At 37.8% G+C, this 27,264-nt stretch overlaps 6 protein-coding genes across 19 annotated transcripts in view; 4 read left to right on the forward strand and 2 right to left on the reverse strand.

Moving 5' to 3' along the window:
* Window positions 1–175: 175 nt before the first annotated feature.
* On the forward strand, window positions 176–6,011 carry LOC111588846 (steroid 21-hydroxylase). The gene is made up of 12 exons (XM_023299428.3): window positions 176–350; window positions 489–680; window positions 791–880; window positions 968–1,122; window positions 1,266–1,361; window positions 2,285–2,395; window positions 2,486–2,572; window positions 2,885–2,959; window positions 3,165–3,278; window positions 3,369–3,535; window positions 4,820–4,923; window positions 5,014–6,011. Exons 1-12 carry the CDS (start codon window positions 221–223, stop codon window positions 5,280–5,282), a joined length of 1,590 nt encoding a protein of 529 aa, XP_023155196.2. The 5' UTR covers window positions 176–220; the 3' UTR covers window positions 5,283–6,011.
* Window positions 6,012–6,019: 8 nt separating this feature from the next.
* LOC129349682 (uncharacterized) lies at window positions 6,020–9,612 on the forward strand. Of its 2 annotated transcripts, none has more exons than XM_055013734.1 (8): window positions 6,020–6,216; window positions 6,556–6,828; window positions 8,057–8,344; window positions 8,417–8,692; window positions 8,762–9,013; window positions 9,097–9,204; window positions 9,307–9,332; window positions 9,410–9,612. In XM_055013734.1, the coding sequence occupies exons 1-8, from the start codon at window positions 6,144–6,146 to the stop codon at window positions 9,557–9,559; spliced, it is 1,446 nt and encodes a 481-aa protein (XP_054869709.1). In that variant the 5' UTR covers window positions 6,020–6,143; the 3' UTR covers window positions 9,560–9,612. The 2 variants fall into 2 exon arrangements, with proteins under 2 accessions (XP_054869709.1, XP_054869710.1); XM_055013735.1 differs by having other exon boundaries at window positions 9,100–9,204.
* A 128-nt stretch (window positions 9,613–9,740) lies between these two features.
* On the reverse strand, window positions 9,741–12,907 carry LOC111588828 (uncharacterized). 2 transcript variants are annotated; one of them, XM_035943474.2, is made up of 8 exons: window positions 12,772–12,907; window positions 12,167–12,493; window positions 11,825–12,091; window positions 11,679–11,738; window positions 11,411–11,581; window positions 11,288–11,332; window positions 11,150–11,209; window positions 9,741–11,064 (listed from the first exon to the last, which is right to left on the reverse strand). In XM_035943474.2, the coding sequence occupies exons 1-8, from the start codon at window positions 12,872–12,874 to the stop codon at window positions 11,054–11,056; spliced, it is 1,044 nt and encodes a 347-aa protein (XP_035799367.2). In that variant the 5' UTR covers window positions 12,875–12,907; the 3' UTR covers window positions 9,741–11,053. The 2 variants fall into 2 exon arrangements, with proteins under 2 accessions (XP_035799367.2, XP_035799368.2); XM_035943475.2 differs by lacking the exon at window positions 11,150–11,209.
* A 1,072-nt stretch (window positions 12,908–13,979) lies between these two features.
* On the forward strand, window positions 13,980–15,360 carry LOC111588850 (allograft inflammatory factor 1-like). The gene is made up of 6 exons (XM_023299434.3): window positions 13,980–14,082; window positions 14,176–14,237; window positions 14,401–14,467; window positions 14,556–14,597; window positions 14,753–14,918; window positions 15,162–15,360. Exons 1-6 carry the CDS (start codon window positions 14,064–14,066, stop codon window positions 15,247–15,249), a joined length of 444 nt encoding a protein of 147 aa, XP_023155202.2. The 5' UTR covers window positions 13,980–14,063; the 3' UTR covers window positions 15,250–15,360.
* Window positions 15,361–16,979: 1,619 nt separating this feature from the next.
* Window positions 16,980–23,823, forward strand: LOC111588843 (casein kinase II subunit beta). Of its 2 annotated transcripts, none has more exons than XM_023299424.3 (7): window positions 16,980–17,062; window positions 17,455–17,527; window positions 21,307–21,409; window positions 21,501–21,616; window positions 21,704–21,779; window positions 21,889–22,078; window positions 23,060–23,823. In XM_023299424.3, the coding sequence occupies exons 2-7, from the start codon at window positions 17,456–17,458 to the stop codon at window positions 23,148–23,150; spliced, it is 648 nt and encodes a 215-aa protein (XP_023155192.1). In that variant the 5' UTR covers window positions 16,980–17,062; window position 17,455; the 3' UTR covers window positions 23,151–23,823. The 2 variants fall into 2 exon arrangements, with proteins under 2 accessions (XP_023155192.1, XP_023155191.1); XM_023299423.3 differs by having other exon boundaries at window positions 16,982–17,062; window positions 17,452–17,527.
* Window positions 23,824–23,971: 148 nt separating this feature from the next.
* Window positions 23,972–27,264, reverse strand: part of LOC111577053 (uncharacterized) — a 39,051-nt gene continuing 35,758 nt past the window's right edge. For all 11 annotated transcript variants that reach the window (XM_055013921.1, XM_055013927.1, XM_055013926.1 and 8 more), the window contains one exon: window positions 23,972–25,727. In XM_055013921.1, coding sequence (XP_054869896.1) covers window positions 25,698–25,727 — 30 coding nt within the window. In that variant the 3' untranslated portion in view covers window positions 23,972–25,697. The remainder of the gene's footprint in view (window positions 25,728–27,264) is intronic.

Below are 27,264 nucleotides of genomic sequence, written 5' to 3' on the forward strand. Positions count from 1 at the left end.
CCCTTCAGTCCCGTCCATGCTTATCAAGCTGTCACTTGTTACATGTGTTTCTTTCATCTCATCCTGTGATATGCTGGCCTAAAAACATTTAGTCACCCTTGACTTTAGTGAAAACGTCAGTGTTATATCAACCAGATTGGCTGTGAGATTCATGACGCGCCTATAAGAGAGAAGAGCAGTATGCTGACCAGCTTTCTGAAGTGCAGCGAGAAGACACAAAATGGTGATCGAAGTATCAGTGGCCACTTTGGTAGCTGTGTTCCTTGTTGGCATCCTGTTCATGCTGATTTGGATTTCGGGTCAGAGAGACTCATATGTACTGGAAAATGACAAGGGAACTAATTCTGCGGGTAAGTATCTATTTATTGTTTTAATATTAAAAGCTAAGTTTTGCTGGCTGTATGGATACCTACTATCATTCAAGTAATATTTATCATTCATAAACATTCTCTTTCTATCTTACCTTTGTCTTTTCTAACTCTGTTCAGGAGCAGAATCTCGACTTCTGCAGTATTTCTATCAGTTTCTTCCTCGCTCTTCACCTTGCTCCCTCCCAGGCCCCACCAGCCTCTTTCTTGTAGGTAATATGATGGAGCTGACGCACGATCATCTACCAATTCACCTGACCAATCTGGCACAACGCTATGGAAGCATTTACCGCCTTCAGTGCGGAAACACAAGTAATCACCTATTTGTGGATCTGATATAATTTTGTTACATCAATTGCTGATATGACAATGACACGTTTCATTGGTCACCATACCAAAACTTTGCACTGTGTTCTTTTCAGCCATGGTGGTGCTCAATAGTAGTAAAGTCATAAGAGAAGCTTTGGTGAAGAAATGGTCTGATTTTGCTGGGAGACCAATTTCATACACAGGTAAAAAGAAGAAAAGCTCAGGTTCTTTGTGTTTCTTTGGCATCCATACTTATAGTGTGTTCTTGCAACGTCTCCTTCTCTAATCAGGTAATATTGTGTCTGGAGGGGGTCACGCCATCTCTCTGGGGGACTACAATGAAGAGTGGAGGGCACATCGCCGCCTTGTCCACAGCGCTCTACAGCGCTGCTGCCAAAAATCTTTACACGATGTAATCGAGAGACAGGCAATGCATCTGCGAAAGGTACAGAAAAACAAGGAACAAATTATTCACCAGGAGACGAGAAAAAAAGAAATAACATCAGCTGAGAACCAAAGACACAAGCTAAATGTTGGGGTATTTCCGAAGTGATCCCATTAACAGATAAAGGTTTGTTCACTGTTTAGGTTTTGATGGACTATCGAGGCAGTGCTGTGGATCTCTCAGAGGATTTCACAGTAGCAGCCAGTAATGTCATCACCACTTTGGCTTTTGGAAAAGAAGTGAGTATCTGTTCTCTGAGCACTAGAGAATGATGGAAAAATCTACATCAGTGAACAGTTGTGGCAGACCAGTGCAGAACAGAAAATCATTGTATTCCACATGGTCATTTTTGTTGGTCACACACTCTTATCATCAATACTGCAATGTAGATGTACATAGGAACTCACACATAGGATAATCAGCTTGTTTATGTAACTCTGAACTGATTCAAAATCTGGAAAGTTTAGTTTTTTTGGGTGATTATAAAGCACAAACAATAACTGCACATAAGATACTTGTATCAAGAGTGTCCTTGTTTGGCTCAGGACATCAGCCTAGTTGAGACATCAGATTGTGTCCATCCAGTTTCTTTCTTTTGGCCGCAGGTTCTGGTTCAGTCTTGCATTATTCAACAGTTTACATGACTTGTTTCCAGAGATTTTCAAAATCTAATCCCTGCAGTCTTTAAGAGTCTATACAAGAATTTCAGCTCTGCAACTAAACCTAAATCATGCACACTTTAACTAATACCGTCTACGCATTTTTTTAGTGACAATATACCAAATCTTTGAATTGCTCCTAAATCAGTGTGAAAATTTTCTGGTGGGTCAGACCTACTTGGTTGTATGTGGTTAGATGGGGATGGCTGTGATGTTAAAATGCTGTTTTATGGGAACAACAGCTGTAGACAAATGATTCCACAAGCAAAAATAGTAGCTACTGGATGTTTCTGCAGTTTCTATGAGTAAATGTGCAGCCTTTTAACTCTTGGGTGTGTGGCGTGTTGGTCGCCCCTGAATCAGTGCTTGGTTCATTATTCATGTTGGAACTGGAGGTCACTGCTTCTGTTGGACATTTCAGAAGGTCATCATAATGCCAAATGGATTTCATAATGTTGTATTTTGTTAGCAAACGGCAAATTTCAATTTTTTGTGTTTTCTAGTATGACAAAAGTTCTTCAGAGCTGCAGCAGCTGCACAGCTGTCTGAATGAGATTGTCGCTCTGTGGGGCTCCTCTTGGATTTCTGCTCTGGACTCCTTCCCACTGCTCAGGGTCAGTAATTATTCACCATCCTGACTGGGTAATAACTGCTAACATGTTTTGAATGGGAATTCACACTTGATGTCATTTGTTGTCTCAAAGAAATTACCCAATCCTGTGTTTGACCGTCTTCTGAAAGAGGTGGCCAGGAGAGATGAAATTATAAGAAGACACCTTAACAACTACAAGGTTAGTATACACAAATGGAAAGAAATAGGAGATTTAAAAATATGTCTTGATTTTAGAAGAAAGACCACAGACAGATCTATTTATGCTAAAATGATCAAGTCACAGGTAAAAAAAAATAGAAGATTTGGTGAGATTTTGTGAGTCAGCGACATCCAAATATCAAAATCACACAAATAAACCAGAGAAACACATCATAGACCCTCTTCAAATCATTTTTGTGTTTGTATTTATTCAGAATAGTTCATGAATCATAGAACTGTAGTTTCTTGTTATTTTCATTTCTTATCAGCTTTTGCTGTGTTATTTGTGCAGTCACAAGACCAAAAAAATGAGGACGCCATCACAGAATCTCTCCTCCAGGGCATTGAAAAACATGAAAATGAAGGGGTACGTACATACAGAAAACAGCAGGGGAGATTAATACTGACATTGTAAATTAGCAACCTTTAAATTCTAAATTTTGTCACAATACAATACGGTATTTTTTTTTTTAATATGATGTCCCAGTACTTTTACAAAAATGTAATGCCGAATCAAATTTAATACAACAACAGAATTTAAAATTTTTTATTAGATGTCTTCTTGTCTCCAGCTCCTCACAGATGTTCATGTTCACATGGCCACTGTGGACCTTCTCATCGGGGGAACAGAAACCACTGCAGCCTGGCTGAACTGGACTGTGGCCTTCCTCATGCACAGACCAGAGGCATTGCAATTTTTTTATTTGCACAACACACCATTTACAAACCCTGAACTTTACCTCAATGTCTCTCTGTTCTCTTATTTAAACCTTCAGGTGCAGACCAGAGTGCATGAGGAGCTGTGCACAGTACTAGAAGGACGATACCCCAAATACAGTGACAGACACAGACTTCCTGTTCTGTGCTCCCTGATCAGTGAGGTGCTCAGACTCAGACCAGTCGCTCCATTGGCGGTGCCACATAGAGCCATCAGAGACAGCAGGTCAGCTGAGCTACAAAAAACAGTGCAAACGAAGGTTAGATCTGCAGACTGGGAGTCATCTAGTTAGTCAGTGCTTCAGTATTTCCACAGCCATCTATAAAAATCATCTTCCCAACACCTTTTGCACTCATGCAGCCCCACATAACCACACTGTCACCTCTGTACTTTATTGTTCGGACCATTCATTCACTGTGGTACTAATGGTCAGATTCACACCAAGCATGCTGAACTCCATCTGAGCCAAACAAATTTATCTTGGTCTCATCTGACCAAAGAATGCACTCCCACACTCGCAGTAACCTTTAGGCTTCTGGTCATGTTCTTTCATAGAGTTTTGCAGTTTTATGTCAAACAGCAAGCCTTGATTTTTTTTTTCTTGGACAGTATGCATAGAGGGTGATGTGATGCAACGTTCGTCACACTTTCTGATATACCAGAGAAACTCTGATTTCTATTGACAAACCCCTGTGCCGAGTGTACAGAATTTTGTCTTTTTTTCAACTTGTTTTTACCTAGATTATGCAGTTAATGCGCTGTCTGTGGCGTCATTTTAGGAGGATGTCCACTGCAACTCTGATTAGTGGTACCATAGCTCGTTTTAACTCCTCATTAGTGCTGCAACTGTGTTTTGACAGATTTGTTCCTGTAGAGGGCGATGTAATGCAATGTTCTTCACACTTTCTGATATGCTGTAGAAACCCTTATTTCTATTGACAACCCCTATGCCAATTCTACAGAATTTTGTGGGTTTTGGACCTAGATTTGCCATTAGTGCGCTGTCTGTGGTGTCATTTTAGGAGGACATCCATTGCAGCTCTGATTAGTGGTGCTGTAGTTTGCTCAAATATGTTCTTTAGTTCATCACAAGTCTTCTAGCATCTTTTTCCATTGTTGTAGAGTCTCATGATACAGATTTTTCAGCTCCTCTGGTAGTTTTTCTTTCCATGTGAAGACCATGATGCAAGCATGCAGATAGAAACTGCCCGTAGCTCCAAAACTGAGAAAGTTCACAGAACATTTTAGAACCACGTTCATACAATTTGGAATCATTTGACACTGAAGTGGTATTGCACAGGCATGTTTTTATTTTTGTTGTGTGTATATAGTATACATGAGTATACATGGCGATCAGATAAAGCTGTACATTAACCTGAAACACAATATATTACATTTTTACACAAAATCGACTTCTTTGGATGGACAGATTTTTTTTCATTCTTCTTGGTATTCTTTGAAAAATATTACTTGATAACACTGTTTAATTTTCCATAAATTAATGCTTAGTATTGCAGGGTATTTCATCCCTAAGAACACAGTCATCATTCCTAATCTTTTTGGAGCTCACCACGATCCTGCAGTTTGGTCCGACCCATACAGCTTCAAACCAGGTAACGGCTCCAAGTGCTGGGTGAAGTGCATTCCTTTCACTTGGCTCAGCAGATTTCAAATAAAGCAGCTACTCTCTCCTTCTCTTTCAGAGCGTTTTCTGGAGGGAGGAGGAGGCTCCAGCCGGGCTCTGATCCCTTTCGGAGGGGGCGCTCGGCTCTGCCTGGGAGAATCTGTTGCCAAAATGGAGCTCTTTCTGTTCACCGCTTACTTGCTGAGAGATTTCCAGTTCGTCCCTGCTGAGAGCAAAGCCTCGCTGCCTGACCTGAGAGGAGTTGCAAGTGTTGTGCTCAAGGTCAAGTCCTATAAAGTTGTAGCACGTCCGAGACCGGTGACTAATCCAAGAGATACAGTGGCTTGATTACATGCTGTGTATCAAATAATATAGAAAAGTATGACATGTATATGATAATAATTGCAGAACCTTGCATGCATACTCGGCTTCACTATCTTTCTGTTTGATGCATCGTGATTAAAATGGTCACACTCATTGTCTACACCCATACACTTGTTTCTTCTGTGGAAATGCAAAAGCAAACCGACTTGTTATTCTTTGATAATGAAAAGTGGAATTTGGCCTCAGTGATCATATTTTTGTAGAGTAATTTGTCATTTATGTAGAGCTGCATGTGAGTCAAATCTGAATCAGCCTTTGTCTGGTGTGTCCAGCTTACTGTAACTGAAATCACTCATTTTGCAAGGAGAGGAATGTCTTTCATTAGGTGCAACAACACCACCTAGTGGGAAAATACTGAAAATTCTACAGTCAGTGAAAGAACTCCTCAACACTCTATTACAGCAGGTATATTGTACAAGCGTTTCAATTCTCTCTATTAATAAATGTCAAATGATAGATATCAGTGAATATAGAAGTTGTGTTTACTGAAATATCTGACAAACAGTATTAATTTTACACATAACAGATAGTACACATGAAGTATTCGTTTGTATAGTGGCCACAATTTTGTATAGAAGTATCAGAGGTGAGAATATAAATATAGTTGTTTGTTTTTCTGTCTCTTCGCTCTGCATGCTGTTACAATCATTTGGTGTGAAAACTGCCATATATATAAATTTTGACTGGCAAGTATGGGTTTCTGTCGTGGGCTGGTCTTAAACTAAAAATGAGGTGCCTCGTGTCATTTCCTGAAAATGACTTTTTGGAAAACTTCTGCTGTCAGGCGATTTAGCAATAAGCAAGAGGACACTGTTTGAGAGAAGGATGAGTTCCCTTTCATTGTTAGGACTCTGTCTCATTTCTCTCACACTGGCAGCAGCTGCACTTCATTCAAATGGTAATTATGAAAACATGCACCACATATAATGATACCTGTTCAAACCTGTTCAATATTTATTTTTTTTAATCAGTTATGGTAAGTAACTGTTAGAGTATACTTCTTTTTCTGTAATATTATTGCAACTGGATGCTAGCTTATATAATTGCAAGCTTAAAAAAACTAACATTAGTGTATGGTGTGAAAAAATAAGTGAATTGAGCATTAAATTCCGGCCTTGACGCAGGATTAACATCCGCTCATGCCTGTGCGGGTGCTAATTTTTCAATTTTGTTATGAATACATCTTTAGAATATCATACAAGAAAATTAAATTGATTTTTAAAATATTCTTCAACAGATTACTTGCTGATGGTTGCCTTACAAGGAGATAGTGTTGCTTTGCCATGTGGTATACCCTCCATTACATCCTGCTCTTCAATTAACTGGAACAGTGGTGGAAATTTTGCATCAGTTACTGAGGTGGTGAAGTCTGGAAGAGTGATCAACCACAGATATGGGCTGCTGAGGGACTGCTCTCTGGAGATTACTCACCTGGAGCTCAACGATGCCCGACTCTATTCCTGTGATGATGGAACACTCAATTCAAGTGTTTCACTTCAGGTTCTTGAAGGTACGTGGTCCTGCATACTCCTTCAGATGATTTCTACTGGTTTCATGTGTAAATTATGGACAAAACTGAGTGATATTTTATTTTATTACTCACAAACAAGATTTAAAACATGTCTAAGATGATTTTTAAAATCTAAATGAGATACACTGCTGTGGACACCATGCATCAGCTGTTTAAATGCACATTAAGGCAAAATACTGCAGGTAAATATGGTAAAAACTTTAGCTGAAAGACATCACTATCCGATTTCTCCAGTCGTTTACTTACGCTAAGACAAATACTTTTTTGCATTACAAGTTTAATAGAAATTTATAATTTGCAAATATGGCATCATCTCGTTAAAAGTGTACAAATTTGCATAAACTTCCAGAACAACAATCTAAACATGGGATAGAGTCAGTGTAGAAAATGTTGTTTAAATTTGTTTTAACATATTACAAAGATGAAAAGTGAATTTTATTAATCCATAAATTAGAAAACATTGTCAACAGCCAGAAAAAAGAACATTTTACAATGCTTTTAATGTTCTTAGAAAGAAAAAAGTTTTATAAAATGTTTATTTATTCATTTATTTGTATTGTTTTTTACTCAGCCCTCTGTAAAATTCCTTAAATAAAGAATACACAATACATACAGGGATAGATCTGAAAAGTTTTGTGTATGTGAGCGCTACTGAAATGGACATTTGTGGCTAGTATGAAAAAAAAAATATTATAAAATTCTATACATTTTCAATGGAAAACACTAGCAATATGTTAACTAAAAAATATCACCATTAAAACCTCCCTAGTTATTACTTACATTTGTCAACATACACAGTGATTCATTTTTTGTAAATATATGTAATCAAACAATAATTGTATCACAATATTATTCAACTAAAATTCTTGACTAAATGAACACTGATGACAGAATATAACCACTGATGCATACATTTATGTTTTTACTCATAGAAAAAACCAAAAGCATATATGGAATAAACTTTAATCAAACTATTCCCTACACTAGTTTATCAGATGATGTTTTTGGACCTCTGTGTTTTTATTAGAATAAATGTTTTAATCAATATTACCATGATGCACTGTTTCAGCTTAACAAGTAAGTGATCATATAGCAGCGCTGGGAGGGTTTGGTAACTTGTTTTTTGCTGGTTCAGAGTAATTATTCAAATAATGTTTCAACACTTAATGGAAATGTCACAATAGTCTTGTTTGTTGTCATTCCCCAGTTACTGAAGGCCCAACTTCTGCAGAGGACACGATGGAGCTTCAGTGTTTCCTCAATATATTTATAGGATATGTGGCCTGCCACAACAGCACTGGGATACGTATCGAGTGGAGAAATGAGGATGGCACACCAATAAAAGGAAACAGGTTTACATATGAAAACCCATCTGCCTGCTTCTCTAAACTGATCATGAAGAAAAAACTGACAGACCACTACAGGAAATGGAAATGCCAACTAAGTCAGAGTGGTGTGGTTAAAGCTGCCATCAGCTACACAACAGCAGTAAAAGGTACTGAACTACAGTTACACTAAATGAAAGATTATCGTGTGCAAAGTGTAACCCCTGCTCCCTTTCCCCCAGATGGTATGGAGGAAGTGTTCACTGCAGTAGGTGAGTCAGTGTCACTCAAATGTAGCAACACTTCCTCTCTTGGTTTGGGAGGCAACACACAGTGGGCGATGTGTGAAAAGCAGCCGGCACATGACATCTCACCTGATAACTTCCAAGCCAAAGTGAAAAAAGACTCAACACTGGTTATCAGTAAAGTCAGTGCTGCACATGCTGGAGACTACCTGTGTTCAGAGTCTACCGGTCAGCAGAGGGCGCTCAGAAAATACAGGCTGCACACCCTCGATGGTAAGTGTGAAAAAGCAGAAACACAACCTCAACTGGCAGATTATTAAAAATGCTTCCTTGTCTTTACAGTTACTGCAGAGTCTGGAACAGGCGGAGATAATCTCACATTGACTTGTGTGCTCACCTGCGCTACAGAATGTGAAAAAGACTTCAATTTAACTTTTTCTGGGGGTGTCCAAAAAGGCTGGCAGAGCGGGTTAATGAATGTCAACAACACCTTTATAAAGAAGCTGTTTCTCTCAGATTGGTCACATGAAATAAGCTGCTCTGTGCATCGTGAAGGAGCTCTGATGGCATCCAAAAAGTGGCACTCCGTTAGCTGTAAGTTTATTTTGTTGCTGCCTTTTATCTGATGAATTTACACGCTTGTTTCTGAGGGGAAATTATAATAACTGAATGTCCAGCAGCTTTGCAAAGCCCTGCATGGATAGTCCTCCCACTAGGCCTCCTGATGTGTGCAGCTGCTGCAGGACTCTACATGTACATGAAGAGGAAGCACAACACGGATGCAGGTAGTGAATCTGGTTAGAAATCATGCATTAAACCTGCAGCTACTGTAAGATTTGATAGCCTATTGCCAGATGAACTGATTGTTCCTTCCTCTCCGTGTGCAGTAAATGAACAGTCAAGTATTGCAATGGTAAGAGGAAACACTTTCAAGTGCCAAAAATAAGTTTTGCTTGACTCGTGTCCTAACATCAGTATTCTCCTTCACAGACTCATGTTTATGAAGTCATCCAGGATGAGGAGCTACAACAGCAAAGACACTTTAAAAGAGAAGCAGCCGCTATGACTGACAGTTTCTATGATTTATTACAGGCTGTAAACTATAATGAAACAACATCAAGTGCTTTGTATTTGAGTTGATAAGTCATTTTAATCATCAGTGCGTTGAAAAATAAACACCATTTAAACACCAACATCTGAAAGAGGATTCTTCCTTGTAACTGACAGAAACAGAAATCATGGTTTATGACTTGTTTGTCGTGATTATGCATTATATTTAATGGAAAAATTAAAGGAAAAACCAACAAAAAGTGTCTTAGTAAAGTGTCAGGCCACCATGTGTTGCTAAAGCAGACTTAATGGAACTTGAAGCCTCTGGAACTCTGCATTACAGTGCAGATATCACAGTTTAAATTGAAGATATCTGCAGATAAATTATTGATATCTGTGATGAGAAACTCCATACACAACAATAATAAAAGTGATATAATTTGCCCTTGGAGAAATCTTATCGTGGCTGTCTGAAATGTCCTTTTAACTAGGAAGACCTGAATTATTAAATGTCACATTTTGACTTGTCGTAATTCCAGTTCAAGATAGGTACAATACCTCCAGACTTAGCTTAAGACATCTAAAAGGGATGATCTAGGTTACAGATGCAATGCATAATCAATTAGTTATCAACTATTAAATTAATTGTCAATTGATATATAATTTTTAGTCATTTTTTTAAATAAAAAATGCTTTTTAAATTAGAATATTTTCTGGTTTCTTTACTCCTCTATGACAGTGAACTGAAAATCTTTGCGGTGTGGACAAAACATGGCATTTTACATCGATTATTATGACTTAATTATGATTTTATGACCTTTCGTGCCCCATGGATGCAGGCATTGATTGCTCACATCAGGATTGATTTGTTCCATCTTTGGATGAAAGTGATTGTTTTTATTGATTAGCAATGCGTCGTTCTTCTAAGGGTACAAGTGGACCCCAACCATGCCAGAAAAATGCCCTCCACAGTATAACATAGTCACTGGATCTCGTCACTCTAGAGGTCAAGGATTCAAGATCTTCCTTTAATTTATATATACATTACTGTTAAAAAGTTTAGGGTCACTTACAAATGACCTTATTTTTTGAAAGAAAAGCATTTTTTTCAATGAAGATAACATTAAATAAATCAGAAATACAGTGTAGACATTGTTAATGTGGTAAATAACTATTCTAGCTGGAAACAGCTGATTTTTAATGGAATATCTCCATAGGAGTACAGAGGAACATTTCCAGCAACCATCACTCCTGTGTTCTAATGCTACATTGTGTTAGCTAATGGTGTTGAAGGCTAATTGATGATTAGAAAAGCCTTGTGCGATTATGTTGGCACATGAGTAAAAGTGTGAGTTTGAAATTGTCTGGGTAACCCCAAACTTTTGAATGGTAGTGTATATATATTTTTTGAAAGATTACATCGTAAGCACGTCTCCATTTAACTGGAATGATACAGGTGATTAGATATTTTGATCCAAACAAGATAAGAAGCAAGAGGCTGCATATTACAGATTTATATATAATGCAAGAATGTTCTGGATTAGAAGAAATGCATCTTCTTTTTCTTCGGCGGTCTGGAAATGACTAATAATGGACTGCAATAAAGGAGAGAAAAACAGCTTATTTAATAGGATAAGGATTAAAATATAATTCCATGGGGACAGTTATGGTAATGCTTACAAGTGAACATGCTTTCATCCTGACGTTGGTATAAACTGTTGGGTTGCATGCTTGCAGGTTCTGTGAGATTCAGAAATTAATTCTCAGTGATGTGTTGAACAGAGCAGGGTGTGCTAAAGATAGGAATGATGAACTCACCTTGTGAACCTGAGAAATCCACACACTCGTAGGCACTCACAGAGTCTGTAAGAGAACATGGAACTGTAATAACACTTCTGGGTTAGTCTATAATGCATGAAAGCGCTTAAAGACAGATCAAACCTGCAGTGTGATCTCGATACGTGATACTCTGGTTCTTAGATCTGCGGTACATGAATAATCCAATCAGCGATGCAATTATGATGATCCCCAAAACAACCGATGCCACGAGTGCAATCAAAGCTCCACTGCTCTTCTCAGTCCTGTTTGTCGATGCAACACCTCTGACTGTCACTATGAAGGCAGACAGGAGACAGATTTAAGCAACCTAAACTCCACAATTAAATGGAGATTATTGATGCAATGCATAAAAGACTAGAAACAAACAGACCTTCCTGAGCTGTTGTTATAATAAGCGGAACTGTTGTAGCCACAAAAACAGTTCTCACTTCTGTAGAGAAATTTAAAAAAAGGCACATAAGAGTTACACGATTTGTTGATAATGATGAAACCAAATGTGGTAGTTTAAAATCTGACCTTGGACCAGCAGATTGGTGACCAAGCAGCGCTGAGTTTGCCCCAGCATGTGACTGCATCTGTACCAGCCGCTGTCGCTAGTGGTCACAGACTGGCTAACCAGGGACGTGCCGTTGACTTGAAACCTTTTAGAGTTGACAGAAACATGTTTGTTTCCTTTCAGCATCATCCAGGAGACATTTTGCCGCCCTGATGTGACGTTCAATGGGCAGTTGAGCCGAACAGATGTGCCGGGTGCTGCGGTCACCGGTGGAAGGGCTTTACAGTCTGAAAGATCACATGATGCATGAGAAGGGTTGATTTGCAACAAAAACAGATAAATAAATGAATACATCTTCTTACCTTTCACTTTTAAAGATATGTTTTTGCTCAGAACGATGCCCCATCCCTGCCAGATCTCACAACTGTACAGTCCTTCGTCTGATTTTTGTAGCTTTGACAGATAAAGTCCCCCTTTTCCACCTCCATCAGCTTCCCATTTCATACGTTTTGCATTTTGGCGTTTCTGCGGCCACATAAAAATGACCTCCATCCGGCTGGTGTTTGTGACATACTTTTTCCACTGGACTCTGTAGGTGCTCTTTGGATCCATCACGTTTGGATTTAAACATGAGAGAACTATGTCACCTTCCTGATGCCCAGACACAGTCTCAGTACCTGGTGAGGCAGCTTTAAAAACATGAAAATTTATAGACACACAATGTAAGAAAAACTGTCTGTTTGGTGGTTTAGAGTGCTTACAGTAAAGCGTTCAGTGACAGAAGAGAATTGCACTTAATTCAGCATCTATGGCACATAATGACAACTGATTTGCATTCCTTATCAGATTGTTAAAGTTCTAATCACAGAGCTACAACTGCAATTATACTGCATGCACATTTTGTCTAATGACTTCTGTAAAGTACATACATTATGATTTTTATCTGAAAAAGAAATGATCTACTCACCTCTGCATTCTGATACGACTATTAAGAGAAATAATAGGAGAGGCTGAAAACAAAATCGTGCCATTTTCTGTGAAATGCAGCGACCAAACAGAGAATACATCATTTTCCTTTTGACATTTCGATTTTCTCCACCTATTCTCAGTTCCTTTAGTTCCACAAGAGTGTCAACTTGAAACTAACTGCAAAAGTCACATTTTCTGTTGACCTGATTATGTGACCAACAGTGACGCTGTGGGGCGAGAAACAAACACTGCACCAATTTGACCACAAAAGCATATCTGAGTTATTTATTGAGCTCACATCTAGGTTTGGGTGGGTAAATAGGTCTCTCAGTACATCTCCGGAATAATAAAAGTCTAATATGGTCTCATAAATGCATTATTTTTGCAGGCTAATGTGTGTTTAAAAGACAAACTTCTCCCTGCTACCTCGACCTTCCTTCCTTCGCAGCTTAAATTTTAAATAGGGATCATTGTCATTCATTGACTATTTTCTCGATTAATCGGTTACTTGTTTGGTCAAAAAATGGTGAAAAAGCATCCATAAATGTCTTGTTTTATCCACAACCCAAGGATATTGAGTTTACTGTCATAAAGGTGGAAAGAAACCAGAAATTATGCCAATTTTGGAAGCTGGAATCAGACATTTTACACTTTATTTTTTAACAAAATGTCTCAAGACAAAGGTATTACATTTACTATCATAGAGGAGAGAAAAAAACAGAAATTATTCAGATTTATTAAGCTGGAATCAGAGATTTTAGACTTTAATTCTTAACAAAATGTCTCAACCCAAAGATTTTCTGTTTACTGTCATGGAGGAGAGAACAAACGAAAAATTATTCAAGTTTATTAAGCTAGAATAAAAGATTTTAGACTTTAATTCTTTACAAAGTGTCTCAAACAGATTGTCAAAATGGTCCCTGAACAATTTAATCATTGACAACTAATCTAATATTGTTACTGCTTTAATTTTAACTATTGAAGATACATGTACTGTATGTTTTGTGTTTTTTAAAATATGAATGATCCTAATTTGGACATTACATGTCAGACATCCTGTATGAAAACGTCTCTTACTGAGCAATGCAACATTGGCATTTTTCTGTCTGGTGAAATTCAGAAGACTAAGTGTGATTTTTTTCTTTGCATCATCTCAGTTGACCTTAAATATAACAGAGGAAGCTCCCCGGTGCTAAATGAAACTTTGTCGTTCAACTTCCTCTTGTGGCTCCATTTACAGAAACAGCGTCAAAACTTTCAGCGTCGGTCTCACTTATTCCGCTCACAGAAATGGAAGGCAGTGCTCAAGGTTAGTTGTGTTAAAACTCATTTAAAACAATGTATTGTGCGTGTTTTTTTGGTGTATAATTTCTGTGAATGCGTTGTTGTTGTTGTCCCACAGGAGGTAAAGCTTTTGGTCTCCTAAAGTCTCATCAGGAGGAAAAACTGAACTCTATCAATGAGGTGAGCTGAGTTGATTATTGATATCTTGTTGATATTCATCTGGTTACGATTAAAATAAGTTTTCTTCGCAGTGGGGATGCACATGAAAACACGATACCTGTGTTACACTGATAACAATATGTGAGATTTTTTGATTTTGATCATTTATTTGTCACATTCTCAGGCTTTTCTCACAGACCCCCAGTATGCAGAAGAGGAAGACCTGGCTTCAAAACTTGAAATGTTTAAACGTGAGTGCTCAAGGGCAATAAATTGTTTCATTACTTTATGTGCAGTCGTAAATTATGGAATTTATGATTATATTTCTTTGTATTACAGAGAAATACATGGAGTTTGATCTTAACGACAAAGGAGAAATAGGTAAAACTGTGTCTCTCTTACCGTCTTAAAGTATTTTTAGTCACAGTGAGCAGCTTTTGCTTTCTGTTGAGACTCATGACAAGATATCTTCACATTTTATACACAAATGCACTTTTTAAAGTGTGTTTCCTTTCTGTGAACTATTAATTTTCCAGATATAATGGGATTAAAACGGATGCTGGAGAAACTTGGACTGGCCAAGACTCACTTAGAGCTGAAAAAGATGATGGCAGAGGTTGTTGGGGGTGCATCTAAGGACACTATCAGCTACCATGATTTCCTGAATATGATGTTGGGGAAAAGAAATGCAATTCTAAAGCTGTGAGTATGACTTGCTCTATAGGTGGAGACTCTGGTGCTCAATTTCTGAGAAGCTGCTGGTTATGCTGAAAGCCTTAAGCCTAAGTTTAGCTCACCAAATTAGAAAAACGGTACCAAAAACAGCTAACAATAGCTTAAAACATTACAAAGAAATATCCCAGATCTCCAACTACTATGTCAACATTTGTCAAAAGTTCAAAATGATGTCTCATAAAGTAGCTAATGGGATTTACTTCCTTTTAGGATCTTGATGTTTGAAGGGATGGGAAAGGAGCAAGAGCAGAAAGAAGTTGGACCACCTCGTCGCAAAACCTTTTCAGATCTGCCCTGAAAAATCTCTCCATCCCAGCTGAAAATGTTGTTTTTCAGATTTAAAAATCACCTAAATGCTTTGAAATTTGTGTTGGGGAAAAAATAAAACTGTGCAATATTCATGAAGTAACTGAATCAATATAAAATGCGTCTTGCTTCAGTTTCTAACAGTCAAATAATATTAGATCTACATGGGAGTAGCTATGATCATGTGTAACAATTATATCCTAGCACTGTAGAACATCATCGTATTTTATATAAGTTTGCCAACATTCTACCACCTGAGAATCAACATATTTAAGCGAGATGTGCACGATAAAACAATCAGAGATCCTGTTATTAGAAGTTTGTTGGTGGATCATTAAAGGTAAAAGTGAAAGAAAAATGTGTTGTGTTCCAGTTCTTGCTAAAACGGGGTTTTAAGTCAATCCAAATTGCTGCACATCACTAGAAAACAATGCTATGCCAACCTACAGGTAAACACCATATATAATACAAATTGGATTAGAGAACAGAAGATGAAAAATATATATGATACTTACGTAAGAGTGGAAGTGAAAACAACAAAAGACTGTAAATGTGATATATTTAGTCTGAGTTTTCAGGAAAGAAATTCTTAGATGTTTTCATACATGTGTTGCTTTTTGCTCTTCAGTAAACTGGGTGATTTCACTTCAGTCCTCTGATAAAAAACTGACAACTTAAGGAGCAATTTATCAAATTTATTTTTGTGAATTACAAAAAGTTGCGCCTAGAATGATGAAATTAATCAGATGTTCCAGAGCACCATTAGGATTACCACTGTAACAGATAATATCTTTAAGATTTGAACTAGTAGATAAAGTTCACAAATGTGAGATCAGTCCTCACATTCAAGAAACAGATGTGAAATTGCTTCCATATTGTGGTTTCAAAGGGTACAATACATATTAATGTCTATAAATTACTTAATACAACAGTAGGCATTGGATATTTTATGTAAAATAGTAAAAACATTTCTTTAGCCTTGTTTAAATAAAGTATTTCTGAAGTAAAAGACAACGGATGACACAGAAGGCCAGAACATTTATTGTGAAAGCACAATGGAACATTTGAAGCATTTTGTTGTGGATATTAGAGGACAACAAAAGTACATTGCACGTACATTTTTTGTACATATTGTGTACACAGAATGCTGAAAGCAATCAGATATTCAGGAGTGCCACTTGGATACTATAGCAAACAATAATATCTTAAAGGTTAAAGGACAAAACAGAGTTGGGAGATTCAAAAAAGTGAGATCTGATCACATTTATTTTGGGACGTTTCACATTTAAAGAAAAGATGACAAAATGTTTCTGTGTAATGTTTACAATAAGTACAAGAGATTTTAAAAATGGAGATACAGAGAAATACCAATAAATCTGGCCACATAACAGTTATAGGGGAATGTTTTCTGAAAGATTTGTACTTCTTTAACTTTATTTGATTACTAGAATAGAATACTTAAAAGGTAAATGTTATGTTTACACTCCCAGAAAAAACTCTAAGAACAATTTTATTCTGTCTTTGGAAAGTTATATGATGATAGTTATTATGGTGCATTATAGCCATTAATTCAGTTCCATCCAACATTAGTAAATTCAGTGTAATATTATTCACGTCATAATTTAAGTGGCTTTTCACGACGTGAATAAATGAACTCAGAATAACTGAGGAATGTAATTGTCTATTTGGAACGTCCGCACTGGGCCCTTTATTTTGAAATTTCCGGATGACCCGGATGCATTTGTGAACAGGAAGAGGACAAACCGGCGGAGCTAAGAAGTTTGTGTTCACTAACACTCAGACGGGTGAGTGAAAACGACTTTATCAGTCTTACACACGCAGGCGAAAACACTTTTTGTTACTATAGATTGTCGCTGAAATAATTAATTTACGCTGTCTGTAATGGAGGCTACGTGTTAGCACGAACGCTAGCTAGCAAGCTAATCAGGAGCTAACGTAGCTAGCAGCTTAGAGAGGCAAACTCCACGTAAATTAACACTAATGTGTAATACAAACACATTTTTCAGATGTGTCCGATTTAGTTTGCTAGACATACGGTGGAATTAAAATATTAAATTCGGGGTTTTTTTGTAAGGTTCAGCTGACTAGCATAGTTAGCTCGTTCTCAGTCTTTTAGCTCTGTTTTTAGCCAGCCTGTGCAAAATAGTTCACTGCATCTGTGTTGGTTTGTCAGCAGGATGAGCAGCTCAGAGGAGGTGTCCTGGATATCCTGGTTCTGTGGACTCCGAGGGAATGAGTTCTTCTGTGAGGTTAGCCTTATTGTCTGTTTCACTCTTAAATTGAGATGTGAGAAACTGACCCAGACTACTAATTTTCAATGCTTAAATTGCACCACAACGTGCCTTTCATAGATCTTCCTTTGCTTGGTGACGGTGTTCCAGTTTAACTGGTGATCAGGTTAACTGGCGATAGTTTCCGTCTCCAGATGTTTCGTCCGCAGATTCGTCACGATCAGACCTGGATTTACGTGAAATAAAGATACCAGATAAAGAAGACCTCGCCGAAAAACGTCGGCATCACTACTTAATAAAGTCTGTATCCATGTAAATATCATCTACAGACAGTAAAAATAAATGTGCGGGCCGAAATAAAAAACACGTATTTTTCAAGTAGGTGAGAGGATTCGAAACCACGTAATCCAGCGATAAAATTACGAGACCACCGTTTTACTCATTGTGCTACCGATCAGCTCTGCAAGCATTTCGCTTCATCCATATAGATCACTGCCATCCTGTCAGGTGTTTCACACCTGGTGATTGTTCAGGAAACACGCCCATGTCAACTGGGGATAGTCACAACTTAACACAGGCTTCCTGGTTAAGAATGAGTTCAGCTCGAAGTTCTGCTCTGGATCTGTTCCACTGAACTCACAAACTAACACACAACACAGCAGTGGACGTACTTCTATGTTGTGGGTTTTCTTGGTGAGACAATAAATAGTTGTCTGACTCGTTCTTAACCAGGCAGCCTGTGTTAAATTGTGACTATCCCCAGCTGACATGGGCGTGATTCCTGAACAATCACCAGGTGTTAAACACCTGTCAGGATGGCAGTGATCTATGTGGATGAAGCGGGATGCTTGCAGAGCTGATCGGTAGCACAGTGAGTAAAACGGTGGTCTTGTAATTGTATTGCTGAATTACGTGGTTTCGAATCACCTCACCATACTTGAAAAATACGTGTTTTTTATTTCGGCCCACACATTTCTTTTTACTGTCTGTAGATGATATTTACATGGATACAGACTTTATTAAGTAGTGATGCTGACGTTTTTCGGCGACGTCTTCTTTATCTGGTATCTTTATTTCACGTAAATCCAGGTCTGATCGTGACGAATCTGCGGACGAAACATCTGGAGACGGCAACTATCGCCAGTTAACCTGATCACCAGTTAAACTGGAACAACGGGATACACCACACATAATATCCAGAATGTATAACAGTTTATTCTCCAAGACTATTGCTTTGCACCTTACAGTCATCCACAGTCACTGAGATATTTTACATAATTTATTGCTACCTTGCATGTAGAACTGCAGTAAATATTTGATTTAATGAATGAGTTGTACATTTTCAATCAATTAGCTTCCAATTAATGATATATGATACATTTGTTTGGTTTATCAGCCTCACTGTATACATTTACATATACATCAGAGTCAGGGTTTACACATGTAGTGTCACAAATAATGCAGCCCTCCTTGTGTGATGGTCATACCCTTTTTTTTATTTGTTCATTTAAGCTGCTCATATATGTGGATTTACAGCTTTTGTCTGTTTTACATTGCTGTAAATTAGATATTTTTGTTGTTGCCAGTTGCTTGGTCTAAGACCTATTTCTATAATTGTTCAATATTGTGGTATGTGGCATTTGAAGATGTCACCATCGACCCTGTACAATTAGAAAAAAAGCAATTGATTGACCAAACAATTAGGATAGACAGACATTTTATTAGATTTACAGCATAGTCACCTGGCATTTCATCACAACAAGCAAGTCCCAAGTGGACATTCTCATACAGATATCCATACTGCGCATCTTGGAACAAGTTAGGATGATCAGACTAGCTAGACATCCTACTTATAGTTACATTCATTACTCCTCTAAAGACTTGATGTATTGAGCAACACATGATAATTTAAATATGTATTTAGTCAAGTGGAGCAATATCCTCAATCTGATGGTAGTGGTTCAAATACAGAGGCATCAGGGAGGTTCTTGTCACTCACAGTGTAGTTTACCTGGTTTATTATCTCTCCCTGTAGATAGATTTTATACTTTCCTAGCATCTTACTGGCCCTTGTTACAGTTTTTTCTTACCATCTTTTTCTGTGCTTCCTTAGCTTTGCCAAAAGAGCAGGTGATGCACAAGGTCAGAATGCTCGATTAAAGCATAGTAGAACACTTGACGCATTTTGTTCTGGACATTAAAGGATAGAAAAAGTTGTTGTCAGTCCACAGATCCTCTGCAAGTGTATGGTCAAGCACAATGCCAAGGTACTAGCAATTTGTAACAAGCTGTATTGGCTCCCCATTAATAAATGTAATTTTAGAGGATTGCGCCTTTCCTAAAGTCAGTGGACATTTTCATTGTTTTAGTGGTGTTGCAAGAAATAGTATATAAGATAAGCTATAATGGTGGTGATAACACATACCAGAGGAAAGCCTGTGCAAGTGATAGTTTTGTCAGAAAGTGATAGAAGAACCTGCTCGAATGTACAGCTAAGGAAAAAAACAGTCCCAGTCCATTTCAAATGACAAGTTTTTAGCCAGTATATTCACTTAAATAACTGGATAAAAAGTCAGAATCAGATAAGATCAGACTGAAAATCCTCAAGTAAAATCTTGGCTTGAGTTTTTGGTTTCTTAAGGTGAGCAGGTGAAGAATGCATCTTCCACTCACCTAGAGGCTTGATAGGCAAATAACAGAGGTCTAGGAGGTGCTGTATTTGTAATACAAGGTACCTCTTCATGAGATGGATTTTGTGACCATAGATGTCAGTGTAATTTGTAAGAAGTCATTGGCACCTATGAGTCTGGGAATTTTGGGCATGGAAACAATATGCATGTTTGCCACAGGTTTAGGAGGACCTTGTAAAGATTACAAAATAACTGTATTGTCAGTAAACACTGCTGCTTACTGGTCAGCACAGTATTTCCAAACTCTTTAACCCATGCTTTTCTGTTAGTTACAATTTCTGAAAGGCTAGAAAACTTCTGATTCTTTGATGAAAAGATTAGAGGAAAAAGTAGAGTGAATGCAGTGGGAGCCTTAGCCACTTTTAAAGTGACAAAAGTAGGCGTTGCGCTGGTTTGCTGTCTTCCCGATCCCTCGTTGCCTTATAAGACGAGAGAAGGTTTCCCCTTGACATTATGTCAAACATTGGTCATGGTTTTAATTACCTATTATGCCTGTCTGGGATAATCCTCTATCTTTTGTTTGTAGCTGTATCTAACTGTACAAGTCTGTTAGTCTGGCCCTGTATATCTTCTTGCTGTAAAGAGCTCCATTTTTATTCATAAAATCACAAATGAATGCACTTTTGCATAGCTTTTAGAATGTCTCACAGTGATTTACGTGAGTACATAGCTGGAGATATCTGTCTTTTTCAAGTTAGTACTAATGTGTGCTATTTGGTCATCATACAGTAAAACTTGTAGGTAAGATCCGTCTGCTACAGACACTTCCTTCGGCCGTTTGCCACTAATCTTTTCCACCAAAGCACATGCGACCTTCTTCCTTAAACAACACTCCAGGAGACATGTGAAAGGAAAAGCATTTAAAATAAAAATACCAGGATTTATGCGGTTGATGTTGGCATCGGTGTCTAACACACTGGTTTGTTTGATTCATTCACGCAATCCATTTCTAATTTTAACTCCTTACTTTCTTCACTGGCAGCATCTAACTAATCCTGTTAAGCTCTTGTGTAATGCTCCCACTTCAGTGTGCTGTAGCAATGTGCTGCTACAACAGTAACAAACACCATTAATGGCTATTGATTATCTTCTGCTGCTGTGTTGTAGGTTGACGAAGACTACATCCAGGACAAGTTTAACCTGACAGGTTTGAATGAGCAGGTGCCTCACTATCGCCAGGCTCTGGACATGATCCTCGACCTTGAGCCAGGTGAGGTTTTCAAGTAGTAGGAAGTAGCAATTCCCACGTTAAATCAATCAGCGACTGTGGTTTAACTTTCTCATTCGCTTTTATTTTCCAGATGAGGAACTTGAAGATAACCCGAACCAGAGTGACCTGATCGAGCAGGCAGCAGAGATGCTTTATGGGCTCATACATGCAAGATACATCCTCACAAACAGAGGCATTGCACAAATGGTAGGCTGTTACTTAATAATTTCAGTATCTTACGAGCATCGTGACGAGATCATCAAAGCTGATTTCTACATTTTTTGTTCTCCTTAGCTGGAAAAGTATCAGCAAGGTGATTTTGGCTATTGCCCCAGAGTCTATTGTGAGAATCAGCCAATGCTTCCTATTGGTAAGTCTGACTTTTCCTAACCTTCACATTGAGCCACTTCTCCCAAACTGAAAACCTTTGACCTTCGGCATGAAGAAACCCTGACTGATTGCTTTTATCCTGCATGTAGGTTTGTCAGACATCCCAGGAGAAGCAATGGTGAAGCTGTATTGCCCAAAGTGCATGGATGTGTACACCCCTAAATCGTCCAGACACCACCACACAGATGGAGCTTATTTTGGTACAGGGTTCCCTCACATGCTGTTCATGGTGCACCCAGAGTACCGTCCAAAGCGACCAGCCAACCAGTTCGTGCCAAGGTATTTATTGTTTGACTTTAATTTACTTCACTGGTGTGTTTTAAAGGTCCCATATTGTGTCCATTTTCAGCAAATGAATGCATGTCTCACATGTACCTCAAGTGTGTGTTTTTCAGTTCAAAATACTACAAAGATGATTTATTGTACCATGTCTGTGTAGCACCTGGTTTTAGCCCTGTTCTAACTGGGTTGTTGCAGTGTCTGTAATTTTACGTGATGCCATTAGCCACGTTAACCACACATGCCAACATTCAGGATTTTCTTTTTGTTAAGAGGCCATTGCCATCAATTATAATTATAATCCAGTGGATCTTCAGTTCTTCAGATGCTGGGAGTGCATAGAGACTCTTGTGTTAACTCTTGTAGCCAGAAGCAGAACATTTTGTGGACTTTGCTCGTGGCAGCTCTAGAAAGTAATATAAACTTGGTGGACTGTGAGGCAGCTGCTCAGATCTGAGTGTCTCAACTCAGAAGTAACTGGCAGCGAAGAGGCAGGATTATACAAAGTTTTAGCTGAACAACTGATGGTTTGTCAGTTTCCACACAGACTATGGATGAAGTTCTTACTGGCTAGTAAAGCTGTGAGGCCATCTAGTTGAGCAGAGGCTGGACGAATGCCAGTCGGAAGCATATTTTCACAGCTTTTGCTTTACACCTCCAAGTTATGACACTGAAAACAAAATAAAAATCTATTTCCACCATATAGGATGTTCAGTGACCAGGGCCAAATTTGCCTTAGACCTCAGAGGGACTGGGTACTAACATAACATTTTTTTTTTTTAACATTTTAGTATTTATCTACAAGTAAATGTTTGAAAATTGTAAATTTATATAGTAATTTGACCCATTTAGACTGCTTTTCTGTCTGTACTAAATGTGAAACTCGACTATTTCACTGGAACTATAAATTTTAAACAATAGCAATGCCATTAGACTTAAACTATTTTTTTGTCCAGAAAGTGATTTCTTTTTCTTTTTCAGGCTGTATGGTTTCAAAATTCACCCAATGGCTTATCAACTCCAACTTCAGGCTGCGTCAAGTTTCAAGAGCCCGGTCAAGACAATCCGCTAGAACTCCTCGACGAACTCGGTGAACTCAGAGACTTTATTGGTGACGACTTATTTGAAGCAAAGGATTATATATTCCAAATAAATGCCTGTACAGCTCTTCAGACCCACCTCTGTGTTCAGATCCAGCCGCTTCCCCTCATTTAGAGAACAACAGGTTAGTTTATTCTATATTAAACATGTTATTATTCCTCCTTCCTCAGCCTTAACTGATGTGCAGTCTATCTTTTCACATTTTACGGTTGTTTCTCTTGATAGAAAAGTGACTTTAACTCCGTGATACTGAAGGGTGTGCTTTGTGGTTTAATTGCAGGCGATTGAATGTAAATCTTGTTACCAGCCGTCAGACAGATTTTGCCTTATCGGTGATAGTTGAGATTTATGACAGTTGAATTGTATTAAATCATGTTTAGGTGTGCTGAGGAGCAGATGCTGGAATGTACTAAGATTATGTTCTGCCAATGTGTAAATAGGATCAGGTGCTATTTCCAAGAACCGATAAATACCAAATTGGAAGTAGAAAGTAAGAACTTATCTTAAAAATGGACCTATGCTCGATTTTAATCTTATTGCTTAGTTTTCTTTGAATTCAGTGGCTGTGCTTGATTGTGTAGACAACTATTTTCCTGATGGCTATGTATTTGTAGTTTCATGGTATTAAAACGTAGATAAATTTGGCTTTTCTTTCTCCTTTAAGAGAGTTTGGTGTTGACATGCAGCGACTTCCACTATAGAACAAATGAATGGCATTAAATATTTATTTCTTACCAAGATTTTATTATTTTTTTTATGTTGTGTGCTTCACAAACTGACAGCCCGACAAAATGCAAAATAATGCATATTTTATTTTTTTCATAAAAAGACAGGGATAAGTCACAAAGCAACAATATTTTCCATCGTCTAAACACTATCTTTTCTTAAGGTGAAATTCTACTTTTTTTTCCATCCAGGAAAGATTGCGGTCAATGTAGCTACAATACCAATGGCTTCTTTTTGGGTGAGCAAAAAAGAGTTTGCTAACAAACATGCTATCTAAAAGGGGATTCATAAACTTTCTTCTCTATGAAAAAGTACAAGAAAACAGCGAGTGAGAAGAGCAAACTACTTCGACTATGTGGTAAAAAGGCTTTACAAACTTGGTTGATAATGAATGCAATATTTAACATCGTGACATCTCTAATGGAAGCCTGGAAGCCAGCTTGTGTCGAAACATCACAGTACATCAAATCACATGAAACAGTTCCTACTTTACAAATAAATTACTGTATGGTAGAACATGTAAAAAAAAAAAAAAAAGACAACTTGTGCTCCTGTGAGAGAAAAGCCACATATACTGGGGCAGCTGCCTTTATCTCTTACACGTGTGGTTACTGTGACAGACAAGCTTGTATATTTATTGACCTCACTTAACTGAACATAAATGTACATTTACAATAGAGATGGATATACATACATGGACATTCCTCATACAATCATGTGGAGGTCTGTAGTCTTACAAAGAATATCAAAACCTGAGATAAACAGACCAAAGCTTGTAAAACTTTTATCAACCAAATATGTTCAAAGCAATTCTATAAAACTGAACAAAACATAGAGCTGAGGGGAAGCACTCCACTGTCTTATGGGAATTGCAAAGAGCTCAATAGACTTGGTGGACTACAAGAGGAAACGAATAAGAATGATTCAGGGTGTCAGGCAAGACCGGTCTTAAATGGAGACCTCGAAATTCAGTAAACAGCACAATGGTAACCTACAATTTAATGAGCAGATGGATATGAATAACTTAAAAACCTCAAATTTGTACAAATACTATAAAAAGCATCACTTCTATAAAATAGAGAAATATTTCAAAATAGATCAATATTTCATTCAAAATTTACATGAATGTGTAGGCTACTGGTTCTTGGCTGGTTGGAGATTTAGGTTTTTGTTTCTTTTTGTTTTTTAGTACCTGAGCTGTGAACAAACTGTCCAAATTTGAGCACAGAGTATCTTTGTTCACATATTAACGAGAGGTATGTCATTTCACGAAAAAAAGGAAAAAGTCTCCTGAATTAAATAGACACATAAACAACAACAACAAAAATACGAGATCCCTTGAATGTAGTCTTAACGTTCCCCGAGCAGCACCAAGGGAATAGATGCTGTTAATACGGTCTAAACTAGAATGGAAACAGTACGTTTGTATAAAATCCACAATGTAAAAACCACTAGGAAAATAAAAGCATTTAAAAGCAAACATAACTGAGATCATGCGACTGAAAAATGCTGGTTTTGAACCAATAAAACTAAGCTTTTAGAACATCAGGATGATATAAGCATCTGATCTGAGCGCTGTGCAGCCCTACCTACAATGAAGACCTCAACTGAAGAAAAAACAAAAACAAAAAAAGGATCTACTAAGATTTATCTAGTCAGTAATCATTTGAGGTGTAGATTTATGATATTTCTTTTGGGATATGTGTGCGCAAATAGAGCTGGTCACTGTTTGTCGAGTGCTGCACTCTCGAAGAGGTGGAGAGTCGGAGGAAGAAGGAAGGTGGTGATTCAGTTACAATGCTGATGCTCCGCCATGCTTCCCCTGCAAGACAGATGGGAATTTGTATGATTTAAATCTGTAAAGTTTCAATTATCATCCTCATTGCAAGACAGAACAGTTATGGGAGTTAAATGAAAGATTTAAACGGCTTTTGTAACTGTATTTTAAATATGATGTTTTAGATAACCTTAACATAGCACAAAGACTGGAAACAGGAAAGCAGTGAGCGTGGTTCCAAAAAGTCACTGCTTCTAGCCAAAAAAATTGCACGAAACCTCTCATTTACACTTTTATATTTTCATTTTTGTACAGATTTCACAATGAGGATACTACATGTTAACTATCTTAACCTATCTTAAAATCAAAACTGTGGCTTGCTGTAGTTCAACTCAATCGCCTTTATTTTAACAGTTTCCTACAAATCTAGAAATCTGCTTTCAGACAAAATCTGATGCTGAATGCATAATATATATTGCCTTATTTCCTTTTATGTTATTTAACAGCTGCAGCAGCATCACATCAGAAGGATCCAGACTTTCTCCACATTAAGTCAGCCTTCCTTAGAAGGTACCTAATAGAACAGTTTTGTGAAATACAGTTTCATGCCAGAAGTTAAATGAAAGATGTAGACCACTCTTGTATCTCTTCTTTAAATATGATGCTTCAACTAGCTGTGGATGAGCTTTAGCACGACTAGAAACAGGAAAAGCAGCGATCCTGGTTCCAGAAAGCCAAAAAGTAGCACAAAACCTCTCATACATTTACATTTTTATGTTTTCATTTCTGTCGAGCCTGAACAAACAAGATATTACTTGTTTATTAATGATCTTTAGGAGGTTTTGATGATGATGATACAAATCTAGAAATCTGCTTTCAGGCAACATCTCATGCTGAATGCACAATATATATTGCCTTATTCCTTTTATGTTCTTTAACAGCTGCAGTATCACACATTAGAAGGATCCAAACTTTCTCTACACCAAGACCAAGAGGAGTTCTGTACGACTGATGCAGGTGGCCCAGCAGCAGGAACTTCTTTAATTACTTAAATCTTCTGCTGTGTGGGCGCCTGGATAGCTCAACTGGTTGTGCAACGTTTTTGTGACATCTTGGACGAGACTAAAGTATGACGTTTTAATGGCATTTCGGATGACATACTAAACTATGATGTTTTTGTCACATTTTGGACGACATACTAAACTATGACGTTTTTTTCACATTTTGGACGACATACTAAACTATGACATTTTTGTCACATTTTGGACGACATACTAAACTATGACATTTTTTCCACATTTTGGACGACATACTAAACTATGATGTTTTTGTCACATTTCGGATGGCATACTAAACTATGACTTTTTTTATACAATTTGAACGACATATTTAAGTGTGACTTTGTCACACTCTCAGCCTCTGGCTTTGACTCGTGGCAGTGCTCGTCCCTCCCTTGGGCCTGGTCTCTATCTCTCCTTTTCCTAGGTGTGCAGTGGTGCAGCAGGTGTGGAGGATTTGCAATCAGCTGTTCAAGTGCAGGTCACCTACTCCAGCCTTCCTATAAAATGAGATGCCATTCTTC

Source organism: Amphiprion ocellaris, chromosome 9 (assembly GCF_022539595.1).
Source record: "Amphiprion ocellaris isolate individual 3 ecotype Okinawa chromosome 9, ASM2253959v1, whole genome shotgun sequence".
Classification (NCBI taxonomy): domain Eukaryota; kingdom Metazoa; phylum Chordata; class Actinopteri; family Pomacentridae; genus Amphiprion; species Amphiprion ocellaris.